Raw genomic sequence first — 20185 nt, forward strand, 5'->3', positions numbered from 1 at the left:
GAGCAGTGCTCACACAGCATCAAGGCTGCCTCTCCAACTTTCCCTCTTCAACAGTAGGCTGAGGGTAGGCAACATCTTGGAAGGGGACATAGCAGGACAGCCAAGCCAAACTGACCAAAGGGTTATTCCATACCGTATTACCTCCGCTCAGCAATAAACAGTAAGAGAAAGGAGAGGTGGGGCCATTTGTTATTAAAAAGTGTATCTTCTGAAGCAACTGCTACAGGTACTGAAGCCCTACTTCTAGGGAAGCAGCTGGACATCACCTGCTAATAAGAAGTTCAGAATAAATCTGTTTTCCTTTGCTTCTGCATGCAATTCTGCTTTTGCTTTTATTATACTACATTTACCTTGACCCACAAGTTTTTTTCTATCTTATTTTCTCCACCCCCCAATCCTGCTGATGAGGGGACTGCCAAAGCAGCTTGGTGGGCACCTGGCATCTAGCCAAGGACAACCCACCACACTCTACAGAAGAAAGGATGAAAGATTTAAAAAAAAACGAACACACACAACACATCAGAAATACTCAGAGCTTACTATTCCTGTAAAAACACTGGTTCATTTCAAAAAGAAAATTCACAAGGCCAGTATTAATGCATTTCCAAGATTCCAGTTTTAACATTTCTTTACGCATAAAGCAGAGCATGTTCAACCCAGCCCACCCAGTTACCATGTATCTGGCTGCCTATCTAAGAAATACTTCTGAGCAATCAGATTAAAGATTAAAAAAAAAAAAAAAAGAATAAAATAAAAAATAAAAAAATCAAGTACATCAGCAGTCACCAACAAAATGCACCCTCCAAATACACCTGTGAATGCTGAAACTGCTGCTTAGGCTACTTTAATTTTTTCCTACAGGAAGAATTCAAGTGCCACAAACAGATTTACAGCAGAGATGGAACAAGGAGGCTTTTCTTTCAGAAAAGATTGAGCCTGCTACAGGAGATTATAAAAACCGAAGGGTTATTCAGGAAGGAAAGGTAGAGGAAGGACGTGAAAGGAAGGAATTCATTTCAGTTTAAACACTGTTGGGTTTTTTTCTATGTGTTCAAGGGTTTGTTTTACAAAACAGCCAGACATTTATCTAAAAACATGCACTCAATAGAACTAAAACTTCTGCAAAGCAGCAATTCAAAACTTAACACTTCACATGCTTATGATGGTAAATATTCTATGTATGGTTCAAAAATTCAGCTACCAGAGAGATATCCAGTTCCATATACCCAGGTTCTCTCAATAAAGAGATTACAAAAGTAGTATTTTTGTAAGTATTCTCCCCTATGATTTGTAGTTTCTAAAGTGTCAATATTAACTCCAATGTATCTTCACCAGACAGTATCTGATTTAACATATATAAATATCTGACAAACTTAACCTGTTCTTCAGAAACAGGTTCCATGGGCAATGGCACAACTACATTACCAATGGCCCATTCATACCCTTCTAACATGATAGAAGTAAGCATCCAAAATTATGTCAGCTTCATACAAAAAAAGACCACCCAAAAAAACCTAGTGAGACACTGATGGCAGCAAGACACCTTATCCAAATATCAATATACAGATTAAATAATTTTCACTTTTTCTTCTTTAAACTTCCCACCCTACACCTGTACTGCCTCTCTTCCCCAGCATGTCCAGCTGGGCCAGGTCTGAAGATAGCAATTCCCTCACCCTGATTCTGTGTGTGTTTGTGAAGATTAAGAATGAGAACTGGACTGTGTGAAGCAAGGACAAACGGAAAAGATTAATTTTTTAAAACCCCCAACAACTGTGGCTGTTAAAAGAATGGTAAAAGAATTCAGAAGCAGATTTAGCATCAACCACTTTTATTGCTTTTGAAATTTGACTAAATTTTCAGCTGTTTAGATTGGCAGTTGACTCACTGAAACAACAATGTTGTTTTGCATGCCTTCAGCCACACCTGAAATGAAATGGCTTTAAACAATATATCCTCTCAAGCAGTTCTAAAATTAAGCTACTATGAAAGAGAAAAAAAAAAAAGCCAAAACCCCACACTCAAAAAGTAGGACTGAACAGATGCAATTTGGCTCTGAAAAGTGGTTACTTAGAAGCATCACATTATTCATAAAATCTGTAAGATTACACTACAGACTTGGGGAAGGCCAACAGATACTTAAAACAGACAGTGCAGGATGACTCATCCACTAGCAATTAAATCAAACACTGTACTTCCAAAAGAAAGTAGAACTGCATAATAATCAGGAAGACTACTATGGAAAATTACCTCAACAAAAAGTTCTAACCAAAACAGAAAAATAAGCAAGCAGACAAATACAAATTCTAGAAATCTTAAGACAGAAGAGGACAGATGAACTGAAATGCCTGATTTTACAAGAAGTAGGAACCTCACAAAAATCAGTAAAAAAAGACAGCCAGGGACTGCAAAACAGAGAGGATCATACAGATAAAGGACCTGTGTGATGCATTACAGAAAGCTCAGAGTCAAAGAAACTATGAACGACAACCAATGAGTGACAGTAAATTAATGGTAACCTGCCCCAGATCATTAGAGCCTTAGGGATCCATTGCCAATATGAACAAGACAGTACAGAGATTTCCAAAGAAAACAGTAATTATGAGAGATTGCAGTTACTTTGTAAATTGGGTAAGTGTCAAGAAGGTAAGTGATGCAGCAATTAATTCTTTATCTATCATAATTGCTTCTCGGAGCAACCAGCCAAAGTAGTCTAAAAAGGAAAAGCATCTCTTCGTTTAGTCCATAGTACCTAGCTTAAAGAAATAGCTGCTGAAGAATATTCTACAAAAGGAGTATCAGTGTACTTCAATTCAACATTGTTGTAAATCAAAAACACTCCCACGGGCAGGAAAAAAATCCACTACTATAATTTCAGTAAGGGGATCTCCATAACAATGAAGATGCTATCAAAAGATAATTAAAAGCAGCATCTGAAAGGGCAGAATGCAAGTATTCATGAAAACTACTGAAGATGTTAAGAGAACACCATGTCACTGGAGACTTAAAAAAAATAATCCTGGAACAGTTCTATAAAGCAAAAAAAGGCTATTTGAAGTAAAAAGCAAACTTCAGTATCAGAAAATGTGTCCAAAAGGAGAAACAGTAAATACTCCATAAATATAGTCAAGATTACTGCCATCTGTGTAGCATTTTGACACGTATCTTGCTGGACGAATCAGTACTCTTTTCAAACACATCAAAATCAGAGGAAACCTGCCGGAGAGCTGATAAGGATGACAGATTATTTCATTTTGCTGTGGCCTGATCTTCCTAGTGTTTTACTTTTAGAATCATAGAATCATTTCGGTTGGAAAAGGCCTTTAAGATCAAGTCCAACTGTTAACCCAGCACTGCCAAGCCCACCACTAAACCATGTCCCTGAGTATGACATCTGCATGTTTTTTAAACACCCCCAGGGATGGTGATTCCACTTCATCCCTGGGCAGCCTGTCCTAGTGCTCGCCCACCCCTTCTGTCAAGAAATTTTTCCTAACACCCAATCTAAACCTCCCCTGTAACAAACTTGAGGCACTTTCCTCTTGTCCTGTCACTACTTATCTGAGGGAAAAGACCAATCCCCACCTCCCTCCAACCTCCTTTCAGGTAGCTGTAAGAGAGCAATAAGGTCCCTCCCTGAGCCCCCCCTCCTCTCCAGGCTGAACTCCCCAGCTCCCCCAGCCGCTCCCCACCAGTCTGCTGCCCCAGCCCCACTACATCCCTCCTGCAGTGAGGGGCAAGTTTTGCACCTTAAGCTATCACTGCATCTTTGTTGACTACAGAGAACACTGGGAAGGCTCACGCACAGGAGTTTTTCTCTATGTAAAAGAGAGCAAGGAACTGCCTCAAGACAGTTTGGAAAGAAACAATGAAATTGAAGGTTTGGGGTGCTCACTGTGTTACAATTCACCCAGGAGTTCTACACAAATTCAGACAGTAAAAAGTCAGACGCTAGATGGTATGTAAACTACTGCTGAAGTCAATTTCAAACATTCTAGGAGGTTTCCGGAGACTGTAGATCTGTAGATAAATCTATACCAAGCAGATAATTCTTTTGATTAGCAATTCAAGTATCACGTAGTAAAGTCAAAACACCATTTCCAGAGGAGTATCATGCTTCCCTGATCAAAATTCTTTAAATGATCAGGCAAGTAGATAAGGAATGATCTGCCTGAGAGAACATACCCAAGTCTCCTGATAACTTTTGAGGTAGTCTTCACTAAAGTTCATTAAAGAAACCAAACAAGCAAACAACAACAACAACAAAAAACCAGACCACAAAAAGCAAACAAACAAACCCCCAACCAAAGAAACCTCTCAGCCAACCTACTAACAAACAAAAACCCCTGAGGTGTTCTGGGATAAGTCACAGCCCTGAGTAATAAGTGATATTTCCCCCACCACCCCCATCTACTTACTCTCACTGATACTTGTACAAGATCATAAACATTATCGTTCAATGATTCCTGCCCATGCTATCAAGAACACTCCTGCAACCCTGCACAAACAGAAGTAAAGGCTTGCTACTATGCCTATTATATTCAACAGGCTAGTCAAAGCAACTGTGTGCTGGAATCCAAGAATAAACTTGATCTCTTGTTTCTTGTCTTTCTTCCCATGTCAGGTTTTGCTTAAAATCACCACCTCATCTTGATATTATTACAAGGATACTACAATAAAACATTTAACTCTCTCCCTAGTATCTTTGCAAGTTTCCCTTGGAAGATACGTAAAGATATGAAAGCCATGAATGATTCACTAAAGGAGGAAAAGCTACCCAGATTCCTTCAGTACAAATATTTCCAATGACAAAAATTTTAAAAGCTTTTACCAAATTATCAACTCTTCAGCAGCAAGATTGCTGCAAACCTCACCGACTCAAAGAAGCAATACTCACTCTGCGTGTTGCATGCAGGTATGTGCCACATAGTAATTGCCCCCTAACTCATGAATTAAATTATTCTACTACTCATGTGATGAGAACAGGCTATGAAAATGAGCATTAATCAGACAAATGAAAACTGGAACCTCATTTACTTCTAAACATTATTTTCCTCTGACAGTACATAAAGAAGCAGTGAAGGCAACAGATTCAATTTGACAATAACCTCAGGAAAACAGATATTTGCAATCTTTCAGAAATTGACTTGGCACTACATTTCTCAAGGAAGCAGCAAGTAACACTGCAATAAAGAAAGCCTAACTGTCCAAAGAGAGCAAGATGTCATCTGTGTTTGCAACCATGGTCTGGATGGCACATAACCAAGTGCAGCTAAAGACATGGATTAAAGGAGCACAAAGGGACAAAAATATACAGAAAAGCCTCTTCTTGGTAACAATTTTTGGGTTTTTTTTCATTTTAGCATTTTCTCACTGTACTACTCTGCTGTTTTCCACAACTCAGCAGCATTTGGACTTTAAAAGTAAACCTGTTGCTCGTTCTATCAGTTACTCCCCATTTTTGTACGTTTCAAATCAGCAGGTACTTTCGTACAGCCCTCCTAACTGTAGGGCTCAAGCCAGCTTTGTTTAAGAGGAATTAAGTGATTACTTGGTATCTTTTAAATGGCTGAAGCAAGTATTTTGAGATACATTTTAGGCTTACTGTAACAAAGTAAGAACAAACTCTTCTGTCACTGTACCAACAGCCTCCAAGCCTACCTTTACCTACAACCCTGAGCACAATCCCCCAAGTCATCTACAGTTAACAAGTCAGAGAGACAGGAAACAGAAAATGCAGTTTCTCATTTAGACCATGAAACCAGCTTGGTATCCAGAACATTACCTTGCCTGTGCTTTGTAAGATTGTAGTTCTTGTCCTCCATACTCTCTCCCTGCTGACAATATCTCTGGTTACATCCACTTCAGCATCAACAAAACTTCTCTGTTTAAGAGCAGTTATGTCATCATCCAGATCAGTTTTGATAGTGGATCTTTTCTTTGCCATGATTTTTGCTTTGATAGCAGCAATTTTTTCCACTGACATGGCTTCAGACAAGGACCTAAATAAGCAAAAGTAACAAAAGAGACCAAGTAATTGCACAAACAATTCTGGAAGAATTTGTGAATGAGTAACTTCATCCTGATTAGTGTTTATGGCTATGCTACAAATCATAAAATAGTCACCTTACATATACTTGAAGATTACATGAGCTTGGCATTGCTCTTTTGGGCATGAGAATCAAACTTCTGACAAAAGACTCCATCCCAGTATGAGCACAAAAAACATCAAAAAATCCCAGCTATAACAAGCAGAAGTAAAGATTGCAGATGTGAAACATCAGGACTAACACTTCCATTTACAACATCATCCAAATTGCAGCTCCCTGTTATTTCTCGTGGATTACAACTTTGTGTCCAGTCAATCGATCCCTGGCTGCTCTGAGGCTTTCAAAGCATTAATCTAAATTTCAGCTGAGGTGCTGTTATGAGGACCTGGCCAGTTGGAAGATGCATTACCTTTGCAGAGCATGTAGGCCAAACAAACAACAGATGGTAGTAACTTTGTCCACATTAATCTGTGTTTGAGATAGCTCAGTTCAGTCCAAGAGTGCAACATCTTTATCTGTTTGCTTTTAATTGCAAACACAGAATTTGGTTGCCAAACAGTGAGCCCTATTGTTTTGCAGGTGAGCTGAAGAAAAAAAATAAAAAAGGACTGAATTGCACAATCCTAACTGTACATACCCAATTCAACTTTACGTGATTTTTTTGTTTAAGATTACACTGAAAAATTAATACAACGAGTACCAGTTGTGAAGTGTTCTCCTTTAACAACTAAGCTACTGGAAAGGGAGCTTCTTTTGTGTTGCTGTTGGTGCTTGTCACTGTGGTTACTTTGTTCGAGTTCCAACTCACTGCCTGTAAATGTTATTTGCACTTTTTTAAAAAAAATCAGTCTTTCACATTCAACATTAAAAAAAATAAATCCATAAATACACAACACAAAGTCATTCCTAATAACACTCAGTAATCCCCACTGCATCATCTCACAACTCCAAAATGAAACTGTGATACACTCAAGCTAGTATCCAGATTATTAGTTTATACAAAACAATGTGCATACTCTGATTTTTTTGATCCTTAGACTGTCTCATTTTAAGTCAGGTCTGACAATATTTTTTTTTTGCTATAGTTTCCTTTAAAGTACACCTACACAAGAGGCAGAGAGAAAGAAGTCATTCAAATACTTATTTTTCATGTGGTTAGGGTAATTATGGATTCTACAAATGCCTAAACTCTGCTATATTAATCGTTGACAGGCTGTTACATTTAATCCCAGTAAAGGACAGACAAGCATTCATAGTATTGTTTACACTCAAGAGATAAATGTCTCAAGAACGCAGTCAATCAAGTGAAACTACTTAACTGCAAAATCCAGTGCAGACAATTCATACTCCTACACCTTAACTGCAGGAAGCATGACTCCCATTTCACATTATGGGAGCTGACACTCTAAAGAAATTAAGAAGCTACCTTTACTTTCAGACTTCTGAACTCCGGTGTTTGAAAATGAGCTATTAGAGTCTGATATTGTACTAAGCCCGAGATCCTTAGCATCAACAAGATGTTGGAAGAATTTCATTTCCTCTCTGCTTGGCATTGGGAAGATATGTTGCAAGACTCAAAATCAGCTGTCATCCCATGCAAAGTTCTGGATGGATACAACGGAAGAGGAAAGGTGATGGGCGAGTTTTTAAGCACCTGAACACAGATTACTACTTACAGCAATGACAGTGCATTATTCTCTGGTGCTTACTGCCTCTTTGGAGGCAGGCAGCTCACCTCTGTGGAGTCAGAGGCTGTGTTACCCTTTGATCTACTCCCACAATGTTCTCTTCCTTTTGCATACAAGATGTTCCTCAATACAAGATATTTTTTTCTGGAATAGAGATAATCAGCTCCCCCTTGCAGTTCTGCTCATTGTATCCGACTGCTTTAAATAAACATAATGGCAGACTTGGTAGGAGGAAGAGACAACTGTCTGCTCACTTCCGAAAACAAACCAAATCTCACGCAGTGACAGCTGACCTTCCACTCAAGAACAGGAGTCTGATTAGGCATGACGTTCTGCCTCCTCAGACATTACTACTGATAGCACCTAAGGGAGAGAGACTTCCACTGAGAGCTGCTGGACAGAAGTAAAACTGGCTGCCTTGAATAGCAAAAGAATAGTTATCATTCCTTTAATTCAGCATTATCCATAAGAATAATTATTCCTACCTGATCTGCTCTGTTTGCACGATACCTTCTTTATGTCCTTCCAACCGAGCTGCCAACCGCTCCTTGTCAAGACGCACGCACTCTTCATCCTAGCAGTAACAGTAATGTTTAACTGTAACATTTAGTATTTTGTGCATTCTCTTTATAAAAATAAATACAACTAGAATTAAAGCCATGCAGATTCTTTTTCTTTTTTAATACATTTGGAAGGACAATCTACATTTCCAATTAGTTTTGATCTATGCACTAGCATTAACTGTACAACTATTGGAAATCTCCTCTCAAGAGCCACGAAGTATAATTAGAAAAATTAAAAGGAAACTAGCATTCCCTCATAAAAAGCCTTGCTCAGAGAACAACTGAGAACAACAGAAAAATCAGAAACCTTACAGCTGGCAAAGAACGCACACATTCAGGTATGTCAATACATATACACACATACATATTCACAGGTAAATTTGTTGGACACTCAGATTTGCCAGATATTTATTTAATCAGTGACATTTTTAAAGAAGAAAAAAAGCTCAGAACTTTTATCTTGACACAAAACTTTTATAAATGGCATTCCTAGTGAATATATTAAAAAAAAAAAAAAAGTCCTGAGTAAAGAAGCATCTAGTAACTCATACCATGTTTGAGACAGACATGTAATTTGAGAAAGCAGCAGAGAGATGTAATTTTATGCCATCTTCTCAGCTTCTGGTACTGCTGCTACCACTTGTGTTTGATCAGTCTTATTCCCCCACAAAACTTAAATCAGCTTCAAGCCTATCCTATCACTAGAAGTCTGTTCGGAAAGGCTGAAGCACAGCAAAACCATGCCCATGTATCAAGAGAGACCTGGAAGCCCTACACAGAAATGATCTCCACATAACTTAAGAGATTTTACAGACTCTGAGCTACTGGAGCAGCAAAGAAACAAAAAAGAAGACAGCCATAAGCTCATTAGGCTCATATGCAAAATTCTTGATTCTCCAGATTACGATAGTGAAGATCTACAGTTTCAAACATACTGGCATCACAACCACATAGGATAATGTAGAACAAAAATCTATAGATCACCAAAAGGTCATCTCGCAGCAGTCATCTGTTCGTGTGCCATTAAGAACACATAAAGGTTTTTTTGTTCTTATGCAGTTATAACTAAGCACAAACATGTTGAAATCCAACTTTTTAATAAAGGAATTTATGTATTTTGATAACCCTTCTAAGAAGAAATCTAAAGCCTTAGTACTCTAAGGCTATCTATACAGCCAGATTTATAATACCTCACAGAGGAGACAACTGGATGAACATAGTTTAAAAAAAATATATCAGGAAAAACAGTAAGTCAGTTTTTAAAACTAGAGTTAAGTAATACAATGTGTGCAATAACTAGACACATTGCTTCTGTTCAAGAGACACTTGTGAAAATACACTTACATTAATTGATTAAGACAGAGCTTCAGATGATAGTAATCACTGGGAGTTTCATATACTGCTATAAAGGGACTAAAACAGTAGGTAAAACAAAAAAGTATCCATCGATGGGGATAAGACTGGCATTTAAGTTTAATGCCAACTGATGGATGGCAAATAACTGTAACAAGTCATTAAACAGCACTTTTATTCCAATGCCCTAGCTCTTAGCAGACAATTATAATACAACAGGTACTTACAGATACGTGGTCAAGCTTTGCCCTTTCATACTACAACACTTATCTAGCAACTACAATTCCAAGTCTAAATCACAGGCTTCAAATTTAACTCCTTCCAGTTTGTGTTCACACTAACACAAGTGCTGTGTGGACCCAGAGGACAGGTACCGAACTGAACTGCTACAATAACAGATATATACTATAATTTACCACCACCCCCATTTTGTATTGATGACAGTCATTACCTCTATTCTTGGTTTCTTTGCTTCTGCTAATATTTCATCTGCTGCTCTTTTAACTACAAGAAAAAAAAGACATTAAAAATGCAAGATTGTAGTAGAGTTTCATAAAATAAACCTCAGTTATTTTTTAGTTAAACCGTACCTTGAGTGGACCGTTGAAGACCAATTTCAAGTGGAGCACTTCTGTCTATGCTTGAGGAGGTTGCTGTAATCAAACACAACATTTCACTTAAGTACGAAAGATTTGAAAAAGTATTTAAATATGAAAGGAAGGAGGACAACAGACAAATTGCAAGAATGGAAATTCTAACTAGATATTAGGTAGCAAAGACAGTGTCAAACACTGTAACTGCAGATATTCAGAGCCTGATTGAATATGAAGTTAGATCAGGTTGCAGTCAGGGTCATTTGGCCCTTCTTTGAAAAGAAGACTGAACCAGATAACCTCCTGAAGTCCCTTCCAATATAAATTAGTCAGTGATTCTATGTATACAACACATAAAAGAAAACAGAGTCAAAGATGATTTCTTTATAACCTGGAATCAAGATCTATTAATTTGTCTAGGTTTTGCAATAAAGACAACCTCCTGGTTGTTTAAAATACATACCTAAAAAATGGTTTACTGCTCATATTACAGAAATAATCTCATGTTCCAGTATTCTTAAAATTCTAAGACCACCTACAAAACAGAGTAACTTACAAAAGTAAGCCATAATTATCTTTCAGAGAAACCTCTTTTCTCTGACTATTGTTAACAAAATTTTAAAATGATGGAATACTAGGCAAATCTGCCAGGCTGACAAAGCAGTGGTTTGAAATATTTTACTGAAGATTTTAACCCACACACTTATTACATCAAGATCAATGCACTACCGAAAGTTTCCCACAGTCTAGAGAAGAAAAAAATACAAGTTTAAGCATTCTAACACGTAACTATTGACCAAAAGATGTTACACACAATAAACAATAATAAAAAAGTAGCTCACTTCTAAACATGCATGTAGGAATGCAGCTGCTAAATGCAATAAAAATAATGAAGTTCACAACAACAACAAAAAAATAAAACAAATACTAACTTCATTTGAGAAGTCTGAACACATTCAGTTAAGCTGCAAATTGACCACCATTAACCATCCTTCCCCTCCTACCCCTCATTTGTGCCATAAATATGAAGCAACAGAGTGCACTAAGTGTCTAAATTTAAAAAAAGCATCACTCACATGTTTCTCCATTTAAGTATGCAAGCAAGTCTTTCCTATCAGGTCTTCTTACCACAGGAATGTTTTCAGTCTGAAAAAACAGCAAACTTGACATTAAACCATTATTCCCTCAGAAAGTCTCTTGCTCAACATTTTCCACTTTTATTGAAAACTACTCAATTCACACAAATACAGCAACACATGTCCTGCCTCCCAAGAAAGCATAACCATCAAGCTTAAAAATGCAATTACTTCCTAGACATTGTTCAGCTACACAAAACAAAATGTTTTCTGCAATAAAACTGAAAGAGAGGACAGTCATTTTCCTCCATCACATCAAAACTTGCAAATAAGATTAAGAACCACCTTTTAACATATGTGCTTCTCTGCCAGGAGTCAGTGCTGGTACACAGAAATCTAGTATTTCAGTTTTGTTGTTCCAATTATGTATAACACGCAGCACTGCTATATCAGGTAACCGTGTGGCATGGAGGAAGATGAAGCACAGGCTCATAAAAAGCAGTCAAATGGAAATCAAAAAACACACTCTTTCAGAGTTTCCCTATTTTTATTTGTAGAGCTTATTCAATACATTCTTTAATTAGATTACATACTTCTGATTCTGCTGCAAAGCTACCCTGCTGTATTTTTCTCTGTTTTGTAGCTGCTTGCAATCTCAGCCACTAAAGGATCATCAAGATTGGGATCACACAGAGAACAGATGGACAAAAATACTTTTGAAATAGTGCTGGAGACAACTGTGACTGTAGTGTCAAAAGAAACGCTGCCATTACTGTTAATATTTGGGTGACAGACTCTTCCTCTAAATGCAACCTGGTGGTTTGAAGGGATAATCTGTTAGGAAGTGAATTGTCAAGAAAAATATTCCACCTTGATAGGGACTGTCATTTGATGTCTATGTAGGCATGTTCCTTTTCAAACACACACGCACTTTGTTGTGTATCTTTTCTCCTTTCCCCAGCCAAATTCATACACTGAAATGTTACTGTCATTCCCTGAAAATAACTAAGTACTTATTACTTAACACAAACAAAACAAAATAAAATATGGTCTACTTACTGCAGCACGGCGGACATAGACAGGATGCGAAAGGTGCACATTATTGAGCAGGAACAAGATAGAATCCAAAGTGTAGTATTCCCTGGGCTGGCCCTCTTTCCCTGTCCTGTAAAATCATGAAAGAAAGATTTTAACATTTAACATCTCCGTCTCTGTCTCATGCACACACTTTTGTAGCAAAGTTCTCTTTTCTCTCCAGATGAGAGTTCAAAAAGCAAGCAGTAATATTATTATCAGGCTATTGCAAAACTAGTGAACTATCAGTTGTGTTAACAAATATGAGAGAGGGATATTTATTCTTCCAGCCTCTTTACTGAACAAATTATAAAAACTGTCCAAAATAAGAGCTGGAAGGGTTGTAAAATATACAAGCAGCAAGACTCGGGAAACTTTAAGAACACATTCTCCCATATCTCAAACATTTATTCTGATCAGCAAAGGAAAAGTCCACCTTATCTGGGACAGCTAGAGGAACGTAACTGAAATGCAACTGAAAAAAAAAAGGTATTATGATGTACTCTTCAGGTATAATGGGACAGAATTTTCACCACTAGAGAAAGCACAGTAAAGAATTTGGAATACATAAATTCCATGAAGTCTAGAGAGTAAAAAGTTCAAAATGGTACCAAAAGGTCAAGATAAGGAGTGAGCAGAAAGTAATTGCACACAGAACTAGCAAAACCAAAGTGGACTACAAAATCACAATGGGAATACTGAAGTCAGATCACTTCAGAGCAACACGACAGCATCAAGTTACACCTCAACTTCAAAACAACCTGTTTGAAGAAGATGCCTTTTAAGTCTAAAAAGGAATGTGCTCTGTGTAAGAATTAAAAAAAGAGAACCACTAACAAAAAACAAGGCCCAACAAAACCCAGAGTTTTAGCTTGGTTCCACGTGCTTCGAACTTGATTCCCCCTCACGCAGGTCCACACCTTCATGCTGTCACCAGACAATTCTGTAGAGGAAGCAATGCCTGTTCCAGTTTCAAAACAAAGCCTGCTTCCCAAATACTTCATCCTCTCTGAGAAACTGACCTTTCCATCAGTTTCACAGCCCTCAGCCGGACCAGGAAATCAAGGAGACCAGGGATTCCACGGCGCAGGCTTGGGACCTGCCAGACCCAGCTCCAAGCAGGACAGGGCTCCTCCACACTGCCCAGCTCCCATCCCCAATCAGCCAGCTCACCTCAAAGCCTGAGGAAGATGATCCACCAAACAACCAGGCCAAAACTGTAAAACTTAAGACTGGCACAGAATTCTAATGAAACCAGAGAAAGAAGAAAGACTTCCATTAAAACCATAAGAAGGAGTTTTCCTTCCAAGTGCAGCAGCTTTACTAATGGGTTACCATCAGTATCGAAACACACATCACGAAAGTGCCAACCACACTGGGGGAAGGGAGAGGAAATAATAAAAAAACCCACTTTGACCCTAAAAGAGCTACACAAACAGCAACTAAACACAACAGCAGTACGTCTGTTTTCTCCATACTGCAGATATAATGCCAGTACCGCTTTTTGTGCAATTACTTTCCTAAATTTATCTAGACTTAAAGTGTCCAGTAATCTGTTCAGAACTCATCACTAGCAGTAAGGCTGAAAACATTACTTTCACAATGATGCCTAAGAAAACCAATACACGAATAACATGCAGAAAAAAGTGATTGAACATACAGTGAGAAGAAGAGGAAAAAGAATCTTTCTATCCCCGTTCCTTCCTTCCGAAAACTTAGCCTGCATGATCTGCAGGTGCACATGACATTTTGTTGCTGAAGAGAAAAGGTAAGACACATAGTATCTGTCAACTGCTAAAAAGCCAAAAGTTGGTTTCACCATTAGGGCCAACAGAACTGGATTCCTCAGCAAAGAAGTGTTTGCGCACTTCCCTGTTTCGCTGCTGGTATCTAAACATGTTCAGAGCACTGGTAGAAACAAAAGCTTCCTCGGTATAGACTTGGCTCTGAAGTCTATGTCACATGATACAGTTGCCACTTCATTTTAAAACAAACATTTTAGATTACCTCACTTCAGAATAACTCATTATTTCTTTGAAGTGCGCCATACCCATTGAACATTGCATAAAAAGTCCAGGTCGTCATCTACTCAGGTTTTTAGCAATATTTAGCAATAAATTGCATCATTTGGAAAACAAGTACTGAAGGGTTATTTATTAATTTGAAAATACAGTATTATACAGCCACAGGCACTGCCAAAGCTCGGCAGGGCACAGCTGGTACTTCATCACTTAAAACCACACACACAAGAAATCCCCATGCTCATTATGGGTCTAAGAAGATGTTTTATTAGGGGGGCGAGATATTGCACTTTAAAGGAACAGTATCAGACAGACAACCAGCTGTACGCAAGGAGAAAATCTAAGTCTAAACTGACATTTCAGCACCAGTTTGTATTTCTTACAGGTTTTCCAGACAGAAAGAACCTTCTCAGAGAACCAAAAGCAAGCTGATCTGAAGGTAGCTCACTTCATTCAATTTACAATTGTTTCTTATTTCCCATGTTTAGCAATGACACTGATTACTGAAAGAAAAAAATCAAAATCTTAAGATTCAACCTTAAAAAGTCCAGTACTTGTATTTTTTCTGTAATGTTTATTAAAAACTATATCTCTTATAAAAAAACCCACAAACCTACAGCTTAAAAAAATTTACATAATGCAAGAAAGAAAGTTCCACCTGCTTGCTTTTAACACCAGAAATTTATTTCCTGTTCATCCATTCACCCTCAAACTGTGGGTGCCAGGAGTTTATTAATTTTTAACTGCTTTATTTTCTCTTTCATGTTTCAAAGCATGAAATTTTACAGAGGTACTAAAGGCCTGTGTCTCATCCACAAAAGAAAGCAGTGATCTTTATAAATACAAGACTAGGCATGCAGAGTATCACACAAATTACAATACCCATGACCAGCTTCTCACTGTTTAAAAACTTCTCAGCTGTGCATACAAACCCTCTGCTGGGTAAACAAAGCAAGTTAGTTTCTCTGTTAGATTGGTTCCTTCCTTTGGTTTAGAAATAGATTCTACAATCACTCTTAAGGGGCCACAGATCAGCCCTTAGCTCAAAGCACACAAAACAATCTTAGACAATCTAGCCTTCCTCATGTGCCAGCAGGGGTATTCATATAATTATTATCTGGAAACTAACCTGGATCAAAATTAATTTCTGCTTTCCCCACCCCCCCACCCCGGGTTACTTTTAACTTGGCTTAGTTCCTCAGACGGATTCATTGTTTGGCTGACACTTGTGCTAGCACAGAGAGAAGGCAGTGCAGGGCAGCGCTGCCAACTTCTGCCAGCCTGGCTGCTTAAGGAGCCACAGTGTTAAATGTCTAGTGGGACTACTTCTAATTCTAGCAGGGACGGAATGCCACCACCACGGCTGCTCGGACTTTCATTACTCTCTCCAGACTGGCAGCAGAGATGCAGTTACAGCAACCGTGCTGTGGACATCTAAAACGAAAGTCAAGATTTGCTTCACAAAAAACTAAGCCACTAACAACTGCTCAGTGCAAGCACAGTTTGGATCCTGCAAAGTGACCTGAATAAAAAAAGTTTTCGAATCTTAAGTTTTTAAAATTGTTTCTCAAAGTCCCTACATAAGTCTGGCAATTACTTAAATTAACAGATCCTAAACTGTGGTGCCAAAGCTACTGGCCTTGGCTTGCAGAACTGGTCTCATTTTTACAGTGTCTTCCATGTAAAGACTAGACATCTATAACTCCACCAGGGTTCACAAGAAATGTTGTGAACTGACAGCAGTCTGATGCTGCAAAAAGTTCAGAAGCCACTGGTCTAAACCAACATTTACTAACTTCAAACCAACCAATCCACACCCTCCAAATCCTACAACACGTTTATCACAAGGATTGAGGACACAATCAGCCATTACAAGGTTACTGCTGCTGTTCTGTCTAGCGTCTTCTGTTCACACAGCTCCTTCTTGACAATGAAGATAAAGCTGCCTGAATGTACATAATGAAGTTTTCATCTCCAGCTGCTGGTCTTTTTGTACTTTGTTCACAATTTCTAGGCCTAATTCAAGGTCTCTGAGGCAGTAGCAGAGTTAGGGTGGCATTATCAGTTTCTCTGTTCCCTACAGAAGAGCAATGAAAACTGTGTCTACTTAAAGGTTACTTGTTACTGCTCGGGAAAAGAAACTTGTAGCAAGGAAACCACTGCAATTCTCTATGCAGTTGCTCAGCAAAAATAGAACTAAGAATTTTCAAGAACTTCAGAACTTAACTGTCTATCCAAGTATTTTCCTTCCGCTTCAGTCTAGCCACCAGTATCCCCCACTTCTGCCAGGCAGAGCAAATACATCCCAAATTGGTTTCTGAAAGCTTAAAATAGGTAATGAAATAGCATATTTCTAGTTTTAAAAAGAGTGCAAAGTAAAGCCAGTTAAAAAAATATATATCTGTCTACAAGTTCACAAACACAGGTTTCTTTCCTTTCTCTCTCAAACTAGAAATAAGGACATTGGATCAATACTAATATTCATATCATAACTATAAAAGCTTTTTAAAAAAAAAGCCATCCCTGGTCATAGACTGAACTACAAGGGGGTTTCTGACAAACCTGCTGGTTCTCCTGTTTTTCCATCCAGCTTCACAGGATAATGTACTGGCTTTGATCAGTTCCTGAAACGTTCTCTATCTGATACTTAACAATAAGCAATTTTCTTCTCTTGGATTTAAAAGAGATTCATTGAAATCCTTCTAGTCAGGACATTAAAAGCAAGCAGCTCCTAAATTCAGATGAAAGAACTCCCTTGTGTCACAAGCAATACACACTGTACCAGAAAAATCAACAGGTACAAAACCTCATTTTCTGAAGGTTTTCTGAAAATAAGCACTGCACCTTTTTAAAAAAATCTTTCACGCAACAGGAACGCTATCCCTACTTGTTTACAGCAATAAGGACAACTCGGCGGCTGCCAGCGCTCGGGCCGGGAGCGGGCTGAGGGGCCCGGCACAGGTCCGCACGGCCCCAGATCGCCACAGCGGGACGCCGCTGCGGGCCTCGCTGGCTTCCCCGCAGCCGGACAAAGCTCCCGGGGCAGAGCAGCAGCCCGGCTGAAGGCAGGCACTAAGTACGTGCCGCCCGTTTTCGCCCAACCCCCCGAAAAACTTGGAGGCGCCGCCTGCCGCCATCTCCCCGCCGCAGCCCGCACAGCCGCCCCGCCGCCTCCCCTCGGGCCGCAACGACAGGCCTCGTCCCGGCCCCGTGGTCCCGCCGGCCCAGGGCAGGGCCGCCGGCCGGGTTCCGGGGGCCCTCCCGGAGGAGCCGCCAGCCCTTCGTGCCCGGCCGGGAGCGCAGAGGAGGCAGGCCCGGCCCGAGGCGAGCCCGCCCGGACAGCCGCTCCGCCGGGACCCCGCGCCGGGGCGGAGAGGCGGCGGCTGGCGCCGCCGAGGGGCCCTGCGGGAGGCGGCGGCCAGGCCGGGCCTCGCTCCCCGCAGCGGGCCGCCGGGGCCCCCCGGGCGCTCCCCCGCAACTTCGGGGCAACTTCTCCCCGCGCCCCCCCGGCCGGCCCCTCCCCCGGCCGGCGGCCGCCCGCCCCGGCCCCGCCGCTCACCCCCAGATGACATAGTTGGTCTTGACGTTCTTGGGCCAGGAGAACTCGCCGAAAATCACCTCGTCGCCCTTCACCACGATCTCCTTCTTCTGCGTGTTGTACTGCCGCAGCACGCTCAGCACGTCCGCCATCTTCGCTCCGGAGCCGCCGGCCGCCGCCGCTCCGCTCCGGCCCCTCCGCCAGCCGCGCCAGGACCCCGCCGCTAGGCCCCGGGCTGCCCGTCGCGAACGCCTGAGCACCGCCACCCGCGCCACCGCCTACAGGGGGCGACGCCGAACCCGTCGCCATGGAGCCGCGCGGCCCCGCCCTCCGGCCGCCAGCTCCCGCGGCGCGCGGCGGCCCTCAGCGCCCCGGGGCGGCTCGGCCTGGCGATGGGCCCCGTCCCGCTGCCCACCGGCCGGGCCCGGCTGTGGCCGGCGCAGGAGGTGCCGCGTCCCGGCTGAGGGGCTTTTCACCGGGGCCGCCGGAGCCCCCTCCCGCCCGTAGCAGCACGGGGCAAGGACTCCCCAAAGAGCCCCGCACGCTGTGCAGGGGGAAGAAAATCTGCTGGGGCCTGGCTGTGAATGGGGAAAAGGAGAAAAAAAAAAAAAGGCCTGAAAAACCAAACACAAAAATCTCTGCTTCATCAATCACAAAGATGCGGTTTGATTCTGAGAAGAATCAGCCGTCAAAATCGGCAGCAGCACAAGTAACTGGGAAGGGTTTCTTGGTTCCGCAGCTGGAGCAGCAGCAGCAGCAGGGCCGGGGCGCAGGCCGCACTGCCCGGGCGCAGGCCGCACTGCCCAGCCTCACCGCGCTCTCCCGCTGTCCCGGGTCAAGCCCTGCTGCTCCAGCACACAAACAGTGCAGGCGAAGCGCTTGCCCGCTGAGCCCTGCTGGCATCCCCCGTGGAACACCAGTTCCTGCGATTTCAGGCCTGGCAGAAAGCCCTCGCAATGGCTCGTTCTAATCTTTGGTGCTCAAAGTTGTCTTAACGCTTTTCAAGGCTGGCAGAAAATGCCATCCCAATGTAAATCTGCAACAGGCAAAATCGCACCATTTTTCTTCCCATATGTAGCACATACTAAGACCAACAACACAGATTAAAAGCCAACAGTTTATACAATCTCCTGTTGTGAGATGTTGGTGGTACCACCACTCATGTCAGAGCTACGCAGCACGCTGAGTATCGCAGGTATATTTATAACATTTCACATATAGTGTCAAAATAGTCTAAATACACAAACATACTACAACACATGACATATTATACCAATCACTCGCGGTATTTATTTTTCAATTGCTATTATTCTTTAGGAGACGAAACCATAATGAATTAACAGAATACTATTTGCCAGGCTGGAGCTGGAACAACTGCTGGACCTACAGCTGATAAAAAATTGAAGCAGAACTTGAAATGCTTCCAATGGGCCAAGAGCTGGTTTTACATCTCATCCAAAAAGCCGCGCTGCATCACCTAAACCAACGTTGCCCCTTAGGCAACACATCCCATTCATCTGCAAGAATACAAACGATACTTTCTTCAGCAAGTTACAAAGTAACGTTGTTACAAGACACAGAAAAAATTCATTTTAAGCTATGCTGTGGTGTGTGCTCAGTAAGCAGCAAATGAAGCAGCACGTCATCAGATGCAACAGGGTTTATTTTCATGTTTCAAGAGAATGTTGCAGTTTGGGCTTGCTTTTTTCATTTAAGGATGCCCTCATTATAAGTTCCTGTTGCGAGTTTACAAAATATTTCCCACAGATTGGCTTTGGGGAACACAGTGAGATTATTAACCATTATTTTTATCACCAGATCAGGACTTGATAAGAGATGTCAGAGCAACAATTTTCATATGGCATTAGGTACTGTTTTCAGTTTTGTTCATCAGTTTTGTCACCGATTAGGCTGGAAAATCATTACCTGAAATGAGAAAGCATGTTACCATTCAGTAAGATGAAAGTATATCGCATAGGTGCAATCTTTCGATTGCATTTTATGACAGGTTTACACAGAGCTGTAGTCTGACAGGTTATACCGATGATTTGTCTGACATGAAATACAAATTGTAAAACAAGGTTTGGCAATTTTACATCATAGGTAACTCCATTACGATTAATAACATCAGGAAAGATTGTTAAGTCTTATAATGCAGGAGGAGTGAGACATTCTGTGTCTGAATACGCTGTGTTCATTTTTATAGGCACATGAACAAGACCAAGTCAG

The 20185-nt window shown here is 41.0% G+C and overlaps 1 protein-coding gene across 1 annotated transcript in view; it reads right to left on the reverse strand.

The window, feature by feature from the left end:
• Nucleotides 1–18237, reverse strand: part of CDC73 (cell division cycle 73) — a 109766-nt gene extending 91529 nt beyond the window's left edge. The window contains exons 1-7 of the mRNA XM_080406974.1: nt 17978–18237; nt 12383–12488; nt 11324–11393; nt 10245–10307; nt 10106–10158; nt 8224–8312; nt 5786–6002 (exon numbers count right to left, since the gene is read on the reverse strand). Of these exons, the coding sequence (XP_080263100.1) occupies nt 5786–6002; nt 8224–8312; nt 10106–10158; nt 10245–10307; nt 11324–11393; nt 12383–12488; nt 17978–18108 (729 nt within the window). The 5' untranslated portion in view covers nt 18109–18237. The remainder of the gene's footprint in view (nt 1–5785; nt 6003–8223; nt 8313–10105; nt 10159–10244; nt 10308–11323; nt 11394–12382; nt 12489–17977) is intronic.
• Nucleotides 18238–20185: the final 1948 nt, after the last annotated feature.

The sequence above is a fragment of the Falco punctatus genome, assembly GCF_963210335.1.
Source record: "Falco punctatus genome assembly, chromosome: 11".
Classification (NCBI taxonomy): domain Eukaryota; kingdom Metazoa; phylum Chordata; class Aves; order Falconiformes; family Falconidae; genus Falco; species Falco punctatus.